At 39.6% G+C, this 21,473-nt stretch overlaps 1 protein-coding gene across 10 annotated transcripts in view; it reads right to left on the reverse strand.

Moving 5' to 3' along the window:
- Positions 1-21,473, reverse strand: part of hspg2 (heparan sulfate proteoglycan 2) — a 111,576-nt gene that overhangs the window by 71,533 nt on the left and 18,570 nt on the right. For all 10 annotated transcript variants that reach the window (XM_053483095.1, XM_053483101.1, XM_053483099.1 and 7 more), the window contains exons 2-3: positions 9,082-9,208; positions 8,624-8,689 (exon numbers count right to left, since the gene is read on the reverse strand). In XM_053483095.1, coding sequence (XP_053339070.1) covers positions 8,624-8,689; positions 9,082-9,208 — 193 coding nt within the window. The remainder of the gene's footprint in view (positions 1-8,623; positions 8,690-9,081; positions 9,209-21,473) is intronic.

Genomic DNA, 21,473 nt, shown 5'->3' on the forward strand with positions numbered 1-21,473 from the left:
CGCAAACCATCATTTGGACCGTAATTACTGTGTTGAGTACGACAGCTTCAACCAATTTTTTTTTTTTACAAATCAACCATTTTCAGTTTAAGGAAAAACCAGGAATTAGTCAAGAATTCACAGGAAGGATAAATAAAACGCTGCTCAAAGTACAGTATGTGTACAGATCCCAGTAACCTAAACAAACTACAAACATTCATGTCTAGAGACCTGAGCCGGGTTGGTGTGAGAGGGAAAGTATGGCTATTCATAAATCCCTCCGAGGATTTGGATCTCCACCAGAGATGGTGCTTCAGTAGGGGGCACAAGTGCTCGAGGGTTAGTAGGCTGAAATAGCTGGCTCGGAATGGAAGGTTCACAAAGGAACACAAGCCTTCATTTAATCTTGCAATAATATTCTATTATTGTAAGAATGAATGAAATAAACTACCAGGAAGCGAGAAACTAAAATAAAAAATATATAGTAAAAACAGATGCACAAAGAATGCATTTCCAATACCGACTTCATTTTATACATCTTTATCTGTCGCCACATCCGGAATGGTTGCAAACCGTGTAGAATGGATTTCAGCGTTGAGTTCAGCTTAAACTCGCATTCCTCTGCTTCTATGGTGCATTGTCCACAGGCCAGCGGTCACGTTCAGCTTAGCACTAAGCTGAAGAGACGCAGATGGCGGATGGACTTGGTGGTGACACGATACCCCGAGGGGGGAAAAACTGTGTAGTCATCTGTCTCGGAGGTTTTCTTACTGGGTCACTGCAGCCAGCAGGATATCCTTTATTTGTGAGCTCGGTTCAACTTTCTGCTTTTCGTATCATCTTGATTTGAGATCACCCCCTCGGAGCGAGGAGCTTCAGTGTCGGAGCTTCCTGTTTTGCAAAATAAATTCCCATAATTGGTCGTCCTGTGACTGGAATAATTGGGTCGAAAAGTTCCCATCCCTTAGGAGAAACAGTGTGCTGACACATCAGCTGACTACATTGAAAGGAAAATGTAACTCGGTAAATGTTAAAGTTATTAGTAAACATTATGAAGTGGTTTCTATAGGGGCAGCTTTTGTTCCTCCAGGTACTCCGGTTTCCTCCCACAGTTCCTCCCAAGACATGCAGATTGGGCTAACAGTGTTCCTAAATTGTTCGTAGTGTGTGAATGAGCGTGAGTGTGTGTGCCCTGCAATGGATTGGTAACCCCTCCAGGGTGTACCCCGCCTCGTGCCAAGGTCTCCTGTGATAGGCTTCAAGCGTATCATATAGATGATAAGTGACTGAGTTTCCAGAATTAACACTTTAAATCAAAGTTCCATTCAACAATGACATTATTTCTTCCTGAACCCAAATGCTTTTATTTTTAAATGACATCAGGGATTTTTTTTTTTTTTAGGAACACACGCTTTGTATATCTTTCAAGCTAACCTGCTCTAATTAGGAGCGATTAACTTCAAAGCAGGCTGTAATGTGGTGATCCATTTCCTTGCACAAATTGCCAACTGAAAAAAAAAAAAAAAAAAAAAGCAGCCTGGTTGATATTTCCATCCAACAAAGCCTTCCATGTGCTATCAGGCAGACCAACAAAGCATGCCTTCGCAACTGTTTTAAAGATAAGAAAGCAAGAGAGACTTGGATCTTTGATAATTTCATGTTATCTTGCTCCAGCCATTTTCTTGAAATCACGTCAACAGCTTGCCGCTTTTTCGACTGGCTGCCGGAAATAAAGCTGCAGATATTTCTATAAATTCCTAAACATAGTTTATTACTTCATGCGTCAATCACAGTGAAGCACCAGGCAACTCTTCCACTGGTATGCACCAGATCAAGTCACGTCATCAAGATGAAATACTTCAGATTGTTAGCTCTTCGTCTCAAGCTGCAAGGACAAGAACGTCCCTTTTGTAACACAAGCTAAGTCCTCTAACGACTTGTGACCACAGAGGGACAACATGAAGTAAGGCGGTGAGACAATGTTTCCTACAGTGCAGGGGGAAAATACAGCTCTCCAAGGCAACAGCGGCTGCCCGGACTTGCTGTCTTTGCTGTCTCTACTGCAGGCAATAATATCTGGGCCTGAAAGCCGAAGTTCATGGAGAGCCGTTGTTTGGACAGCCGTGTCCACGATGCGACCTCTGCTTAGACAACAGGAGACATGCTGATAACTTCCCGAAGCAAAACACAGACATCTAGACAAAATATCTAAAGTGATCTTCGCTGGGCATTCACAGAACGCATATGGCCGCCTCCATGTGACCAAGATCAGACTGTAACAACTAAGGAACTAAAATAACCGCAGCTGCCAGCAATATTTCTACTGCTACCTCATCCAATACACCAACTGTCCCAACTAAGAAAAGAAGTAAGAGGAGAAAATGGAGAGCTGGGTGGCCCTTTGCTCTTCTTGGAAGTGTTTAATGACTCTTCTCTATCTCCATCAGGTGCTTCGACATCTGTTCACCATCAGGCGACATCGGGCATATGGTAAGGGGTAGGTCCTGTTCAATGTGGAACATCTTGGACCAGACGAGGTCTGGAAATCCAATCATTATTGAATAAGGGGTGCTGTTATAATAAAATCCCTATAGTTATTTGACATTGTAAAAGATCCACAAAACAAGTTGGTGTAATCACTATAAACTTACTTTATAAAGCACTGAAAGCGGAGACTCCTTCAATAAACTGTTCTCCTTCAATCAGCGTTCCTCTTCTTCTTTTCAAATCAATTCATTTCAAGTCTTAAATTCTATAGATCATACACCATAACGGTCCCTGAATTACAGCCTGCCAATCTGATATTGCAAAATAAGAATCCATACCTTCTGACCAATCAGAATTGAGAAGACAACAGGCATGGTGGTGTGATTTTAAATTGATCTAAAATTACCAGCTGTACATAGCAGAGAAAATGGCTGCAATGACAAAGTTTTCAAACTAAAGAAACATACTTTTATTCTAAATGTTAACTGGAAAGCATCTTCTGGTCCAAGTACAAGTCAACACCATCGAAACAACCCCAAGGCCTACAGATGTGGCTTCTCTTGGCCTTGAGCTGAAACGAAGCCCAAGCTCACCAAACTCCATGGTTCTCCGCTCGCTCAGAATAGTAAGCCTTATTTCTGCGGTCGGGAGTACTGGGATGACCTCATGCTCTTGGGCTGCATGAAGGCCTCTGAAATTCACGAGTAGTTAAAGATGAGTCAGATAAGTGGGGAAATGTCTCCTACCTTACATGAGCAAGATATGTTCTGGGATAAACAAGGACAGAGAGGGAGGAGTGGATTCATTAGGACTTCGTATCTACAAAAAAAAGTTTGTGTGTTTTTTATGATGGATTAAATCCTCTCTATTCCATAGTAGGGATTGTCATCATCACCATAAACCAATGTTTTCTGTTAGTCTTAACAAACAGGAGTGATATTTTGGACGATCCAGGATGGTAAATTATTTTTAATGTAAACCATTTATATACGTGATTGATTAAATTGCACAGTTCTATTAACAATAAGTTGTTGGTCAATTGAATTAACAGAATTGTGTATATATATATATATATATATATATATATATATATATATATATATATGTGTGTGTGTGTGTGTGTGTGTGTGTGTGTATATATAGGCGCTTTTAAAAAAATACAAATTGCTTGCATCTTTTGTAACCACTCAAGTTTTGCAAGAGGATCACTTTCTCTTTTGAGTGTATTTGTGGTTGGTCCACCTACCGGAAATGAAGCGTGGAGCTGAACCTTGACAGGAAATAAAGATGATCGCTTTGTATGAGATTATTAATGTATCAGCATTTCACTCACTTACTCACTCATCTTCTATACCGCTTTATCCTGTATTCAGGGTCGTGGGGATCTGGAGCCTATCCCAGGAGACTTAGGGTACAAGGCAGGGTACACCCTATACAGGGTGCCAATCCATGGCAGGGTTCACACCATACACACATTTACACTCTCATTCACACACTACAGGCGATTTGGAAACGACAATTAGCATAACCTGCATATCTTTGGACTGTAGGAGTAAACCTCAGTACCCGGAGGAAACCCATCAAGCACAAGGAGAACATGCAAACTCCATGCACACAGAGACGGGAATCTCTGGCCTGGCTGGGAAACTAACCCGAACCCTGGAGGGCATGGCGACAGTGCTAACCACTTCACAATTTTTTTATTTAAAATTAAAGTATAAGAAATATAAACTTATAGAAATAAGAAATATAACTGCTTGAGAGAAATTAGACACTAAACATTAGTGCTGTTGAATCAAATAAAAAAGAAAAAGAAAAAAATCATATAGAAACTAATCGACAGTCTACCTATGACTCATCTTGAAAGCTTATACTGTACGTGTGAAAAGTGAGAAAAGTCACAAAGCCTAGTGTTGCTTGTTTGTACATCGACATGTACAGCCGGAGGCCTAAATTGGCCGAGCTCTCTCAGCGGGGAGGGATGAGGGGTATTAGTGCTCCCACATTAATTGCACGGCTCTACGCCATTCGGGGCGTCTGCAAGCTCGCGGATAGCGCTGGCCTCAGAGTGTGTGACGCCGCCCAACAGTGCGTGAGCGAGCAGTTCGGAAAAAAGAGGTCAACTGGTGTCACGTGGTTCAGAGGAAACGCGTGACAGCCCTCGGCCCTCCTGGCTGGATGGAGGTAAATAGCCTTAATGTGGGAGGCCCCCCTAGTGACGGGAAGGGAATTAGACACGACTAGATTGGGGAGAAAATCGGGGAAAAAGAATTGGACCGGACTAAATGATAAAAAATGATATAAAATATTTTCTTCTCCGGGCCAAGAGACATGCGAAAGCACAAGCACCTTGACAGTTTTTAGACAAGATGAGACCCTGCTCCTGTACACCAAAGATGCGCATCTCAAAATCAGGCCTGATAACCTCAACATATGCTACAGAGAAGATCTTGAATATAATTGCCCAGAAATCTAGCAGTCTGGGGCAAAATCAAAACATATGAGCCAGGTCTGCTTTAGCCAAGTGACATCGCTCACATGTATCATCTACATTTGCATATATCTTCGATAAGCCTTGCTGAAATGAAGCCTATAGAGAACTTACCTTTTGCTATTGTATCTAATTTCTTCTTTAGTTTTTTTGCCGCCCTTATAAACTGTAATCAGTCCTGTGTCATGCCAACAGTAAAGCAACCTGGGACCATTCATGTTTGGCATCGATTCTCAGCCAAGAGAGTCGGCTCACTCACAATTTTGCCCAAGAACACAACGATGCATAAAGAATGGTACAAAACATCCCCTGAGAACTTCTCCCAACCATCCGAAAACAGTCCGGTGATGCACAATTTCTTTTCCACAATGATGAAGCATATTGCCATAAGGAAAAAGTAATAACTAAGTGACTTGGGGAACAAAACATGGACATTTTGGGTCCATGGTCAGGAAACTCTCCAGAACTTAATCCCATTGAGAACTTGTGGTCAATCCTTATGAGCCGAGTGGACAAACAAAAACCCACAAATTATAAAAAACTTTAATGTAATTGTCATTTAAAGCCTTGTAATTATACTTCAGACAAAAAGATCTTAAAACACTGTCAAAATTAATATTCGTGTCATTCTCATAACCTTTGGCCATGGCTATACAATAAGGAATTCCTTTTATAAACTGGTTAATTTTACCTTCTTCCATTACAACTTTAAATAAAATATATATCGTAAAAAAGCCAACTACAACTAGAGCCAATGTTTAATGTGGGTTGTAGCCTCAGGAAACAGAAAACATCAAAACAGGAAAGTCACAGTGATCATAGTAGACAGCTATCTTTTTCATCACTCACAGGAAAAGGCTCACGGGAAAGACAAAAAAGACAGAACCCAGTCATCACTTCATTACCGGAAAAGCCGTTCGTCTCTTCCCGAGCGAGCGCGAGCTGTGATCTATAAACGGCTGGTAAAGACAAGCTTCAGGGGAGCTGTTTAACAGGAACAGGTCCAGAAGATGACGGACATGTTAAGCTTCACATGAACAGGGAGGACCATACAAACGTCTTCACCACTCCATCCATCACCTAATATGTTATTCGGCCCGAAAGAAGGATATCTCGAGTAATCTAAGACGCTGGAACTAATCATGGAGGGCATTTGTCTACGGATCGGAACGTATCTCCAAACTGCCTCCCCACCCTGCTGGTAATATTTACTTTCACCGCATGTGGAATACTTAAGCACAGGGATCATCAATCCCATGCATGCTCCTGAGGGCAGCCAAATGCAAACACAATAATTATCACATTATTACTTTCCTAAGGCTGCTCAGACACCAGACACAGCTGCTGGCTATTTTTATGAGCTAAGGTATATGGCATGTAAAGTACATCATGAATCACAGCAGCATATACAGTGTCATCATGACGGAAGGATACTCACAGCCTTGCTGGCAGTAATGCCTTGCAGACACTGTTTAAACTAGATAACCAGATAATGTAATGCACTGTAAATTTCACAACAATATGGCATTAAAGAAAATTGACCTCACCTGGACAATATAATCAAACATAAGTACTAATAGCGATCTAATATTTAACCTATTATGACGCTTGCGTGTGCGCTCGTCTCCTCGACTAACACAGGACATTAGGGTCTTCCCTTTATGTAAAGAGCAGCATTGTAAAACAATCTTAACAAGCCTTCACGCTGTCTGCCCATGTATCCATTGTTTACTCCTGCCTTTCAAGTACGCTGTTCAACTTCCACCTCGGCCTCTTATCTGATGAAAGCAAGCGTGAGGATTGTTTGGACCTCAGACACAAACCTGGCGCTCGGTGTTATGGCAAGGCCACCGTGTAACGCGCTGAACATCAGGATGTGAACCAGACTACATTCATGACCCGACACATACTGTACTGTACTCCACTTGGTTGGAGAGAATAAAACATATTTAAAAGGAAGAGTGGGCTGATGTGAAAAATATGCCTTATGATAACTGAGCAAAAGCAAAGCTTGTTCATGGTGGAAGTCTTTAATCTCATCCACAATAATGCTGGTCTAACTTGTGTAATCTGCTGATCTTGGGCTTTGGTTGACTATTGGGTATGATTTCTATCTGGCTGCAATGAAAGTCTGTAGCCACAATAGAGGAACTGGTGATCATTGCTTTATGGTGGCAAAAGGATCTGAGATGTAATGAGTAATAAAAAAATTATATTATATAAAAAATAAAATTATATTAATTCACTTAATTAAAAAATCTTGTTGCAGAAGTCAAATGACCTTACAGTAAAAACATTTCTAGCATCTTTAAATAGACATGCCACACCTAAAACATTAAGTCATATTAACCGTACAGCTTATTATATTTACTTTACACTTTTGTTTACTTACTTTGTCTTCACCTGTACATTTAAAAATAAACGTATTACGTTGTGCATTTCCTTACATACAATATTTACATAATGACTTTACAATTTTACTTTACACCTTACCTTAGTGTCTTGACTTTTTTACATGTTTACTTACTTTCCATCTTTGCTTACTTCATGTATTTTATATCTTCTACATTTATATATTTAAATATTTACTTGCTTCTTAAATTTTTTACTTACATAAATTTGACATATTCGCTTACTTTTTTGTAGTTTTACTTATTCATTTAACATTTTTACTTAATTCAAGCCTTTTTCTACTCACCAAATGCATTTATATACATATACTCAACATCACTTTGCATTTATTATTTAAGTATTTACACATTTACTTACTTTACATATCAACTTATCGTAAGCGTTTTCCTACTTGCGTACTTGTTTTTACACTTTTACTTACTATACTGACTAACTTATTTTACATTTTTACTTACTAGCATATTTACTTTATGACTTTACTCAATGTATTTACATGGTTTCTTAAAATCTTTTCATATTTACAGCTGAAATTTTAGTTACATATTTACTTACCTTACATGTTAACTTACTTTAAGACCTTTTCTGCTTAATGAATGTACTTTACGTTTACAATATAACTTTACTTACTTACAGTAAATGTTTTACACATTTAATTACTTTACTTATGAACTTATTTTACATCTTTACTTACTTCATGTAATTGCATATAGACTTTAAGATTTTACAACTTTACTTGATGCATTTGCATAGTTACTTTACATCTTTACATATTTAATTTACATTTTTACTTACTAAATGTATTTACTATTTTACTTACTTTACATCTTAAATTCATTACTTTGTTACATCCTTTTTTATTTACATCTTAACTTATTTACTTAAAATGTTTGTTTGTTGCCATCATTTACGCATTTCATGTCCTTTACAGACATAACGTCTTTATTTACGTAACCAAATTACATTATTTACTCACATGCTTGCTTAATTACTTAGTGTCTTTTTTAACTTTACAGTACATATCTACTTGATTTCTTTACATGGTTGCATTTTTTATGTAATTAAATCCATATTTTACTGAATAAGTGATTACCTGAAATTTGATTCTTAAGTTTAATTAATTAATTTATTATTATTTTTCTTTTTTACATCTTAAAAAAAGCGACTATCGTCAAGATGATCTCAGAGTCAGAGAATAAACCTTTTGGAGAATCTGTGCTTTTAAACTGAGAAAAAACAAAAAGAACATGTCCTCACTTGTTGTAGAGGGGTCAGCTGAAAAAATTTCTGAGGTGCTTCCTTCCTCGTCTCCACTAATTAAATCTGCACAGAATAAAAATAAGACTGCACATTAAAGTCTGCTCATTAACAGAGTATTAATATATATAAATAAATGAGTGTGTAATAAAATGATGCAATAGTTCTTATTCAGCTTTACGTTTTATTCATTACATTGCCAAGTATCTCAAAGTAGTTGCTGAGTATCTCATTATAAATACACACCAATCGGCTGTAACATTAAAACCACAGGATTTGGGTTCCCCTTGGGTGCCCATGATCCGGTCACCAGTTTTCTGGTGTATAATTGTTGATCAGTGTTGTAACACCTTGTGGTGATGTCGATGTTACGGCTGATTGTTGCACATGAAATCAATTCATTATTTCTGTATAACCCTTGTTATTTATTAGTGTTTGATATGATTGAGCAATCACACCTCCTGAACCTTGATCAGCAGCAAAGTCTTCATCGTCTTCAAGGTAGCGTTGAAGTCTCGGCACGCTTGCTGCTTCGAGATCCTCTGGAACTGGAACCTCATCCCATACCTTTGAGCTCTGGGCCACCTGGAACAATGGAAGAAAGTTTGCTTTACTGTCACTCAAACCTCTGACAATGACGACTTCATGGCAAACCACATGTTAACAATCATGCCCGTATTTAAAAACATCACTGTTTATTTCGCATGAATTCACTTTTTTTTTTTTTTTTTTTTTTTACCCCCTGCTCTAGGGACGTTTCGTACAAGGATACATATTTTTAGACAGATCTTCAGGATGGAGGATCTTGTTCTGTTTTGTTTTGTTTCCTGGTATTGACACTTAAACCTTAGACCTTGACTGAAAATAGTTTGCCTTAAAAAGAAAGAAACAAACTTTGTCATTAGATAGTTTGCCTGCTTTTTTGCTTAATTTTGTTTAATATCTATTTTAATGTGCCCACCTCTCGCCTGGTAGCTCGACCTCAGATTGAATTTTTATCTTTGTATACATGCATGCCATGCCAGTTCCCATTTCCCAGCCTCTCCATCAGGTCTGCTGCCCAATTAAAGTGGCTCCAGCTACTAAATAACTTGATCTCCCACCCAAATCCTTTCTCTCCTCACTGAGCACGCTAAACCAACAGCCACGGGGGGTTTTCAAAAGAAAATCGCTGACTGGCAAAATTCTTTTCAGCAAAGCCGCTCAGCGAGCCGTCTACATGATCAGCTCCTGCTTCACCATCCCTCTGGGATGGAGCCTGTCCAAAAGCCTGGTACACGATAAAAAAAAAAAGAAAGAATTCCAAGAACTAGCTAGAAACTACATAATTTATTAAACATGATATAAACAGCTTAGATTCATTCATCTATATATTATGACTCAATAAAGATTACTATTTTCATTTTAATTCGAGGGTAAAAGGACATTATTACCAGAAGGGTAGAAGGATTTTTGTCAAGGGTCGGGGTTACCATGGAAACCATAAACGGAATACTGTATGGGTCATGAATGGAAGGGTCAATAGCTCAGGGCCATTAACATGTCTTTAGGTTGCGACAGAAGACATACAGTATCTGAAGTCACACCCATATAGACCTACTATATAAACATCTAGTAACCACACCTTCCTGGGGCCCATTTAACAAAGGAAATGATAGGAAGTGCAAACATACATGTGCGCAGCAGTCATCTATTTAGGAATGCCACTGTTTATCTTCCAAATATGCCATTTAACAATAGAGTTTATCCTGTTGAAAGCTAATGGGGTACGGTGGAAAGAGGAAAAAAAAAAAGACGACAAGAAAAGACATGGCCCAAAGTTCACATGAGATACATTAAACCATCGAAACGTCAACGTTGTTCTTGGGTTGGCCCAGCTGCTGTTTACTGGCCTAGACCGAATTCCCATGTCCAATTGCGTCCATAGTCAATCAATACATGAAGGGAACAGCCAAGAGGAAGTTGGTGCAGAACACATCTGCTGAGCACACACTCAAACAAAAGTCCCTTAAGAGTAATAACAACTGGACGAATGTGGATGGTTACACTGGAATTTTCTTTTCTTTCCCATACACGCTCCCATCTACGGCAATTCTGACCCCTGCTTAAACTCACAGCCAACTGGCAAAGTCCAACAAGAACAGTGTGAGAACTCTGGGTGTTGAGGCTTCCGTTCACGTATCGGCACAGCTGCAAAAGAGTGTGACCAAAGATAATACCAAATTACCAGTAAACTAGCCAATGGCAGTGGACACCTATACACAACAGATGTTAGAAATGACCCTCAGGCAACTTTGACGTCATAACGTTCCATCAGCATGAAGATGCATGAAAATTGCCTGGTGTAACAGTTTGACGTCTGGAATAAAAGAGCCGTTGGATGAGAAAGGCTTTCCATTATCAGCAAGAGCTTTCAAAGATTACTCTGGTGAGCTAATCGCACAAGCAGCCTTAAGAGCTACAGGCGGGGGGGAAAAAAAAAAGATCTCCCATTTCATACTACATTGTGATTACATAAGAGGCGTTAGAGCAGAGTAGTTGATGTTAGAGGTGATGTGTTTCTAAACGTTAATGGAGCATTAAGTGAGGCCTAACTTCTGAGCTGGACCTCCTTAGCACACGTTGGCACAGGCTGGTGTTCCATAAAGCAGTTGTTTAGAATGCTGCAAGGGCACTTTTTCACATTTCCAAGCGCACCTGACGAGTATGGACTGGTGCCGTGGCGAGATTAAACAGCTTTTTTTGCATTATTACAAACAGTGACATGGAATGAAAAGCTGTGCAATGCGGACACTTTTAGAGCCGAGATGACAGGCAGGTTTATAAGAGCACACGTTGGATGACAGGACGGAATGAGCAGGAAGAAAATCTTCTTTCCTGAAAAGAGACTATAGAAAACTGACAGTCTGTCTTATTTTTGACAATTCCCTCAACTCCCACGGGCATCCCGAACGTGATGAATGAAGCCGCTCAGCGCGAGATAGCAGCGCACCGTGCACTAAAGCCTAAAGCAACCAGGAAGGAAGCATACCATCTGTCAGCAATCCGCTGTTCTACACATTGCTTTCCACCGTGAGCACGTAGCATCGCGGAGGCTAGCTCGAACAAGCTTCAACAAGTTGTAAGTTGTAAGGTGGGGAAGGAAAATAAGAGCTGGACGGAGGTTTGGGATATTCGTAACTCTCCTGGAAACTATAAATCTTCTCTTGTGTGTCAGACTGCTCTCTCTCACATGTGGATCGTGCCATGAGTTAGCGACGACTCCCACGGGCATTCCACTGTGTACAGCCGCCTGATGCATCCTGCACTTCACAGCTGTTTCCCCATCCTGAAATATGAACTGTGAGCTCCCAGGGCTAGAAACCGTAGGTTCATTAAACTTTTATCAATAAGTAAAATCTGCAATCTTCACATAGCAATGAAAAAAAAACTAAATGTTTTGCTCAGTTTCTTACCCCTGCAAGCTTCCACAGACAGAATTGAGCACTGATTATGTGATGAAGTGTGGTACGATTTGCTAACAAAACCATACATAGGAACAATTGCTCTACCTCCCCCACTTTGTTCTTCATTCTCGGGTACACTTGTGGATTTACACTCTCCAATACTCAGGTGGCAGAACTTGGCTCGTGTGCCACTATTATACAGAAGGAAAAAGGGGACCAAAGAAGTTCCACGCTACGCCTTATACAGTATTAGTGCTATTCCAGAAAAAAAAAAACAAGGTCAAGAGCTTGGAACGATTGTGTCCTCACCAATTGAAATGAACTTCGGTGTTCTCAGAAACGAAACCAGAGCCCTTATGTGAGAACGTCCTTAACTGGATTATTGTCCTTGTCCCAATATACAAGCACAGCAGGGGAATACATTTATTGACCATAAGATGTCTGACTCTGCTACGATAGGTGGCGATATGCACCCTTTCAGCTTATAAGTACTGCATTCCACCTATTACATCACAGATCAACACACCACATGCTGCATGCCTTGCTTTTTGTGCAAAGAGGCACGCGATCCCTTGTGGAGATGGTATTATTGACAGGCAGACAACACAATCGCATTGTTAGCGGCTTCTTCTCCTGTTACGCGTTTTGCTTGACTTCTGGGTCAACTGTGGAGTATGAGCAGATCACCTAGACCGAAGTTCAGGAGAAGCTCGACTCCCAACCAGCTTAAAAGTCTGGTTTTATTTGGATGAACCCAGCATCATGTAAACATACCGATAGGAAATAACTTTTAAGGAATAACTGAAAATTGACAACCAAGTAGTTTCTACCGTACGTTGACTTGCTACACTGAGATGTAATGGACTTTGTCAAGAAGTGTGTATGCATGGTGGTCCGTAATGGACTGGGATCCAATCCAGTCTGGATTCCTGTTTCACATCCAGGGTTCCTGGGAAAGCATAGTATATGCTAAGATAATTGGAACTGTATAGTTCATCAGTGAGAACATCCAGATGCCATTTGGTGCCAGGGAGGGATGCCAGACCAGTCAGCCAGCCAGCAATGTGCCAGCCTGTCCCGGGGAGTTGGTGTTAGCCATGCAGCTGCTGGATGTTCAGGATTAAGGAAAATTGTAAGTGGAAGATGGGCTTGTTTTGTTAAGCGCTAAATCTAAGCGCACCCTGTGGTTCAGTAAGAAGAGCGCTGTGGTGAAGCAGACTTCCCGTACTGCTTCTATCTAGGGAGACTGCTCAGAAGCCTGAATCATTACAACAGTAACTCGACCTCTAACCCTAGGGCATATAGGAATAACCCAATGTCACATGCTTTTAAAAGCTAATTATTAATTTGCCACCACTCCTGTCAGAGTTACTTTTATAACCATGAATCAGAAGGACAATGTGACAAGGGGCTAAGTGTGTTCGCAGTATTTCAGCATTCAGGACCAGACATAAGCAACACCCAGTCATGAAAGAAGAGCTGAGCATTACATGTCTGAGATCCCATAATGGGTCTGAAGTCATAACCCAAATCCAGCTCTGGTGGCGGCAGAATCATGGGCATGTCAGTAGCTCGACAGACCTGGAAATCTTTTTTTATACGTTTTATGATCATATCTTTTTGAGCAGTAAGGGATTAGAGATACCCATTTAGACGCCACTTATTAGACTTGACCAAATGACTAATGATAAACAAGGAATTAGCCACACAAAGTGTGAGATCAACACAACGGTTTCCAGAAGTGCCTGAAGAACAAGCTCTTAATCAAACGTAACACGGTGTGTTTTTCTCCAACTGAAGTCAGCGGGTGAGATGAACGAGCAGAGCATTCCAATAGAAGGCACTTTCACTGCTTGCTAGAGTCCAGGTGGCCCATAGAGTCCTCCCATTAATTACCAAACCAGCAGGATAGCCTTCAAAACCTCCTTCAAACAGACCACCTCGGGTTCACACTCCTTCAAAAGAGTCTGGGACTGTTGCATTTGATCTGCTGTTACGGACTGATTCATAGATGGGTTGCAAGTTGTTGTAAATATGGATGTCTAAGAATGTGCTGAGGATTAACGAAGGAGGTTTTTAAAAAAATATGACCCCAATCGTAGACTATATAACATGGACAAGGTTTTCTGAAGATCAGTTATGAAGCTCAACCAGATGCTCTGGATGTCGCCATCTTGTCAGGATCTTAGCTAGTTTATCTTTATCTTAGCTAAAATACTAAGTTGGCTAACTTTTAAATATACATTAATGTTACTTTATATTTAAAGGAACACCATCATCCATGGCCTACATGACGTCCCAAGGAGCTTTCGCTCAAATCAGCCACGCTCATAGTTGTGCATAATTTTGGAATGGAATGGGACCCAAAACTGATTTTTGTTCCAGGCTGCCAACATGTTTATTTCTGTTGTTAATTTACATTTTAAAATGGGGGCCCATGGGCATTGACTCACTTTTGGAACCTAGTGGTCTTTCAAGGAACTGCACAAACTCATTTTTCAGAAACGGGTGTTACAAATATCTACAGTCAGGGCTAGAATAAAATCAGCCTCATCTTGAACCATTCTGTGCATTTTTACCTACAGTAAAAAGAATTTTTTTGTAACAGCTTGTTAGTTAAACAAGATGTAGATACTAAAAAACGACTCTTTAGTTTTATGCAATTTTTTTTCCTTTAAAGAAGCCTTGCTAGGCCAGTTTTGCCCACCAGTCCAGCACAATCCCTCATTCAGGTTCCTAACATGTGAAAGGCGTTATCCAATTGCTTGCAAGACATTAACAAGAATAATTACAAAGACAATTTCCATGCAAATATAAAATATGCGCAACAGCCATTGGTTGGTATGATTACTGCATTCATTTAAGAAACTTTTAATTTCAGGCCAGACATCACTTTCAATAAAGTCTGGATATTTAGTAGCGCATCTTTATATACATTCTATATGATTGATTATGCGGTGGGATTTGTCACTGAATTTGCAATTGAGTGCAATTACTTAATATTTACTTTCCTGGGTTAAGAATGTCTGACTTATGAATGAATTGCCATAAAGCCTATTATATTAAACATTTGAATTAAATACACTGATTCATAATAAGGTAGTGGGATTCACTTTATAATAATAATAATAATAATAATAATAACCAGCAGTAGTGGGATGTACTTTATTATTATTATTATTATTAATATTATAACCAGCAGTGGTGGGATGTACTTTATTATTATTATTATTATTATTAATATTATAACCAGCAGTGGTGGGATGTACTTTATTATTATTATTATTATTAATATTATAACCAGCAGTGGTGGGATGTACTTTATTATTATTATTATTATTATTAATATTATAACCAGCAGTGGTGGGATGTACTTTATTATTATTATTATTATTATTAATATTATAACCAGCAGTGGTGGGATGTACTTTATTATTATTATTATTATTAATATTATAACCAGCAGTGGTGGGATGTACTTTATTATTATTATTATTATTATTAATATTATAACCAGCAGTGGTGGGATGTACTTTATTATTATTATTATTATTATTATTATAATAACCAGCAGTAGTGGGATGTACTTTATTATTATTATTATTATTATTATATTCTTGTGTTTAAGATGCGTTAGTGAAGTGTTGTTTATATACAGTTGTTTAGGTAAACTCTACAGCATACTGTATACTAGAACAAACATTTGACTGACACTAAATACAAACCACACCTCCCCGTTCTGACTTGTTTTTACAAATTTGGTTTAAAGCCAACACTTAGTGATGGATTACAAGTACATACTATACTGTGCAAAAGTCTTGAGCAACCACTAATTTCTTCATATTTCGCTACCAAAGAGCCAGACTTTCTTGTATTTTTAATGTAGTAGTGAAGAAAAGTTCCCTTTCAGAGGAAGCCACAGTGACCTATGGATCATTCAAGCATCAAAAACATCTAACTTAAGCCGTGAACCAGTGAGAAACAGGTGCAGATGATGACAGATGATCAGGCCGGTGATTAGTTGCTCTGCTCAGTAAACCAACTACTCAGGGAACCAAGTTTTGGCCAATTGTATCCAGGTGAACTGGAAATAAAAGGCTTTGGAATGATTCGTGCCCATGTTAATGTACTGTACGGTTAAAAGCAGGGAATGTAATCCAGCATGTAGGTTACCTATAGTCACATCACCTACTTTAATACATGCACACAAACAGACATGCACATTTCATTTCGTCTTGATGGCCGGACAGTATTTAATAATAACTTGATATAACTGGAAGGCATAAGAATCAGGAAACTTCACAGATCAAGTGAAACAAACCCATCGGAACACACTTTAAGGGGAATTCCTTTAATCATACACCTGAAATATCAGTGCGAGAAGCGTGAGAGAGAGAGAGAGAGAGAGAGAGAGAGAGATGTGTGGAATTAGGCCAGCAGGATAATCTGGCAAGATGCGACTGGAAAGACTGCGCAGCTCCACGGAGCTCATTTCCTCCTGCCTTTTAATCACACCTTATATAGTGGTATCTTAAGACTGCGGCCAGTGGAAAGAATTCCTGTGCTGTGATGATAGATTTCGTGCTTATCCGCCTCCTCATTGGTTTAGATTTTGATACATAGTACAAATGTTGACGCTGATATTAAATGAACGCATGAACAGGTCGGTGATGGGTGCTTCAGGCGTTGACCGATTCGAAAACATCTTGAGTTTGCAAACCGCTGTAAGGACACGCTTCTCTCTACAACAAGGATGAGTAAACAATCATGGAAGAGTATTTTGAGAGTCTAAAAATACAACGTTATTTCCGGTAATGGCGTCTAACTGTGACACGCGGCTAGAGAGATCGGGTATCTCCGGTTTCCCCAGACGACAGCTGAGGTCCTGAGGAGGCTGGGACCAGAGGTGACGGGCAGAGAGAAAGGACTGCTAGTGTTTATTTTTAACGGGACAGGCCCCGACAGCGGCGCTCGCTACCATTCAGGAATGGGCTGCGCCCGCTCGTTAAAGGAACTTTGGCTTCATGCTTTGGCAGACACGTCGACCAGCGACGCCACTGTCCTACAGGATAGACGCGGAGATGGAATAATGCCTGACGTAAAAAAAACAAACAAAAAACAAAGACAAGACAATAGGGCCTTGAGTAAAGGGGGGTCAGTCTGGTCTTGAATGAGATCCCTGGGTATTTTAAGCTGCTTCGCTTTAAGAAGGCTGCTTCACACCTTTGGTATGAACTGCGTTACAGCGCTCGACAATGTAAACAAAGGTTCTCCAACGTACTCTGTGATGAACGTCCAGGGCCGAAAAGGCTCATGGATTTCCCACTGCAGTGTTTCACACTACATACTCACACTAGGACCAGATAATCCGACACCACCTGTTGCCTTGGCACAGGACCAACTGTAACACAGCATGTAGGGTCAAAGCAGTTTCATTAAGATTGCGACATGCTGTAATAGGAAAGTAATCAATCTTGCGTTTGAACTACACCACCTTGTTGATTTATTTTTTATTAAAGCACTGCCCTGTTTCTTTTTTTTTATTTCCGACACCTCCAAGCTTACTTGAAAAGTTCTATTTATTAACACAAGTTAAGCTGACATAACAATCCAAACTGACATAACAATCCAAGCTGAGATAACAATCCAAATGATGTCAATTACTACCATGAATTCCTGTGTAAATCCCTGCAATCGTTTCTCCACTACACATTGTTCTCTTGTCCTTAGTGTCCGGTTATTCAAAAACTGAAATCCTTCAAACCTCCAACCAAACAGTGCATTCTTCTGTGTTGGCTTTGGATCCAATTCCAGCCTGGTGAGAGATTTTACTGTGTATAACCACCTGCTGCCCGTTCCCAAGTTCATGGTTAAAATACCAAGATCTATTCAGGGCTAAGATCATAATTAACTGGGATTGAGCTGGAAGCCTATGTGAATTTTTTTTTTTTTAAGGCCACCAATGTACTGTATAGCAACCTATAAACATGTGGATGGAGACGATTAGAAACCGAACCGATGTGGTGGACCATCCATTTCAATAAAGCAAAGACTAGATCCCATATACTGTAGAACATTTTGCTGGCAGGATCTCAAACTTGGAGGAAGATAAAAGCGTTTTAAATCTCTTTTAAAGTTCCAAAATCATCCTTTTAACTGGAAATGTTTATCAAGTTGATGTCCCTCATCTGCTTTCTCTGGAACAAGGGAAAACTTGCCTGGAACAAAGTTTCAAAGTCAGACAAGTACGGATTTTTCCTAATAGTTTTAAACTATTATACTGAGTGATTAAATACTGTTCAGACATTCAAGATATATTTATTCATATGTTTCCCTTGAGGATATGAACGTGTAGTGTTATGTTCATGGTCATGCCCCTTAAATGCGACTTATTATGCAAAACTCACTCATCATTTTTAATGCGTGCATGTACCAAAAAAAATCCTTGCTTTTTGTCTTTTATGTTTTCATTGTTTGTTTTGGTTTAAAACAAGCTAATTAATTTCCCCCCTAATGTGACCTCACAGTATAAGAAGATCTGCTCCCCCCAGCTTGTTGCGCAAAATGTTGCAGCTTTGCTGTTCTCTGAAAGGGGCGTGGCTTAGCGGTAGCTTATTTACATAGACACTGAAACGGTGCATTTGAAGAAGGAGTGAAATAAAGGTAGATTGCGGTATGAAAATTCATAATCTGAGTAAAATGTTCGCCGTGGTATTAACATACATTTTGAAGGAGTCCTGTTAGCTTGTTACAGAAAAAGTCAAGTATGGGACCTTTAAAGTTCTTTAAATGCACACATTATACTTACCATTTTTAATAAAATATACATGCTAAAGGTCAACATTTGATATATCTTAGTGCTCACAACGATGGCAAAAAAATGTACCATTTGGTACCACTGCCTGGAATACAACAAAACTAAAATATAATGTAAATAATAGTATGTACTTAATAATAATAAGTGACATTTTGTTTATTTTTCTCGAATATTCAGGGTGGAAGACATATTGTTTAATAAAACCAAATATCACAACACGTGGGTTAGTGAAGACTTCATCCATCCATCAATCCATATACCCATCCATACATTTATCCATCCAGGAGCCTCTGTAGTCCAAGAAGGAACCGTGGAGGCCATTGGTAACCATTGTATTTATTACCATTTTAATACGCATTGAAGGACCTCCAGTCAACATTATCATGAATTGGCCTAGTCTGATTGCTTTGGACTGTAATAGGAAACCTGGAGGAAACCCACCAAGCGTAGGGAGAACATGAAACTCCATGCACACAAACCCCTGAGGAGGAGTTCACAATGTTTTGCCAAAGTTCTGGTGTCCGGTGATTTTCACTGCTTGCCACCTTCTCATTAGAATTCCATCGTCTTTGTCTTTAATTATGCTCGTATGGTACATCAGAAAGCACAGAACAAGAAGTGATTTTATTCCACAATCTGTATTTTTTTTAATTTTTTTTATTTTGTTGCTTCTACTTTAGAAAATACTCCAACAATCTCAGAGGCGTAACCTACACTTTAAAAATCTGAATGTGAAACTCTGAAAAATCTTAGGCAGTTACATAACCAAAGTGAAAAACAAAAACTGAACTCTTTCCCCACATACATACCGGTGTTATCATTTTGGAAACAGTCCTATGATAGTAAGCAGTGCAGATTTGCCAAAAGGCAAACAAAGACTATTATTAGCTGCTAAAGAGTGCAAAAATGCTGCGCTTGTCCACAGATGAAGCGCTGGTATGGTGAGATGATCAGGCATGAATGAAATGTGTTCTGGCAGGTGACCGATAAGGACCTGAAGACGTCCAGCTCAATTGGCCCCATTTTGCCCAGACTGAGGTACGTCTCTGGGGAGAGAGGTGAAATTCCAATGGAAGGTAAAAATACCACTAAAACCACATAGCTGCAGGTGAAATTTCACCCTTCGCTCGAGGCTCCTTGTGTAAAGTGGGTGTGTGCGAGAGAAAACTTTAAAAGACTGGAGGTACAAAGCAGCACCTCGGATACGTACGCTACTACAATCTCTTTAAACCTTAATGGAACGTTTATCATAATATTGATATCGCCCAGCCCTTTTGATAGTTATTGCTAAATTTTCTATTTTTCTATTAGCCTAGGGTGGAATTCTTGCAATTCCATAAAGAAACCAATCACCTCCGGCTTCAGGGAACAAGCACAGCCATGTCAGTTCAAATCTAGCCTTTTCACGCAGAAATCCACCACCAAGCTGTTCGCAAATCACGTCCACCAGGCAAGCCCAAGAGCTTGCTTTCCGCTTCAACGGAAACTGCCTCTTTGCATTCTCAGTCCATATTAAGCCATTTTTGACAACTGACCTATAGCACTGCTTTATGTGCATATGAGTCAGGGGAGGGGGAGGAGGGGGGTAGAAATGCCTTAACTTCATTTTATAGGTTCAGCGTCCAGAAACACACACCTTTCTTTTACATCTATTCTTTAGCAAACCTTGAAGCATATGGAATATCAGCTATCCGGCTTTTTTACGAGAGGACAGAGAGCACTGGAGCAAAGCGTGGGCTTCTGAATGTATTCAAAGCCTCTTTTGTTAAGCCTCGGAGCCGGCGATTTATGCCGCGCAGCCCCCTAAGCTGAAGCTATTGACATGCCTTTATAGTGACTGCACTGTAGAAAGAACTTTTACACCTTCTTCAATCGAATCAGTACAGGCCATAAGTCAACAAACAGCTCAAAAAGGCAGGCCCGAGGAATGGTTTTGTGGCAAACATCTGGTAGGAAGAGCCGGCTTTGGCTTGGGACTTTAGACCACATTTAAACTCAGTGTTAACATTTGTCGCGGGTGTTTCGCTTACCAGTGTGTACCAGTAAGGAGAGGTCTACAGATCACTGAGATTCGTTGCAATCTATTAGAGAGGATCTCAACTAGAACAAAAAATGATGCGCATCATCAATTCAATAACTACTCGAGTAAAAAAAATCAAAACACATTTTTAAACATGCAATTTGATTTTACTTTAAAGGGAACCTATTATGCAAACTTTAATTTTAAGACATTCGGGTGGGTCTCCAGAGTTGGTATAGAAACAAAAAAACATGATTCCTGCTTTTTGTCCTTTTTCTATTTTTGTGTTGGCCAGGTTTTAAACAAGGCAGTTGGATTTTCCCCCTAAAGTGACCTCATATAAGAAGAGCCTCCCCCCAGGTTAAAGCTGGTCTCTGAAGGGGTGTGGGTCAGCAGGAGATCATTTACATAGAGACATTTCAGCTTGACCATTAACACCCACACACGCAAATTTAACGGACATTTAAAACTTGTGTTAACTTGTTAAGGAAATTGGACAATATTTACACCTTTAAGCTTAAATATTTGAATTCATTCTAATTTGATGGGATTTCTCAATTCTGATTG

The sequence above is a fragment of the Clarias gariepinus genome, chromosome 22 (genome assembly GCF_024256425.1).
Source record: "Clarias gariepinus isolate MV-2021 ecotype Netherlands chromosome 22, CGAR_prim_01v2, whole genome shotgun sequence".
Classification (NCBI taxonomy): domain Eukaryota; kingdom Metazoa; phylum Chordata; class Actinopteri; order Siluriformes; family Clariidae; genus Clarias; species Clarias gariepinus.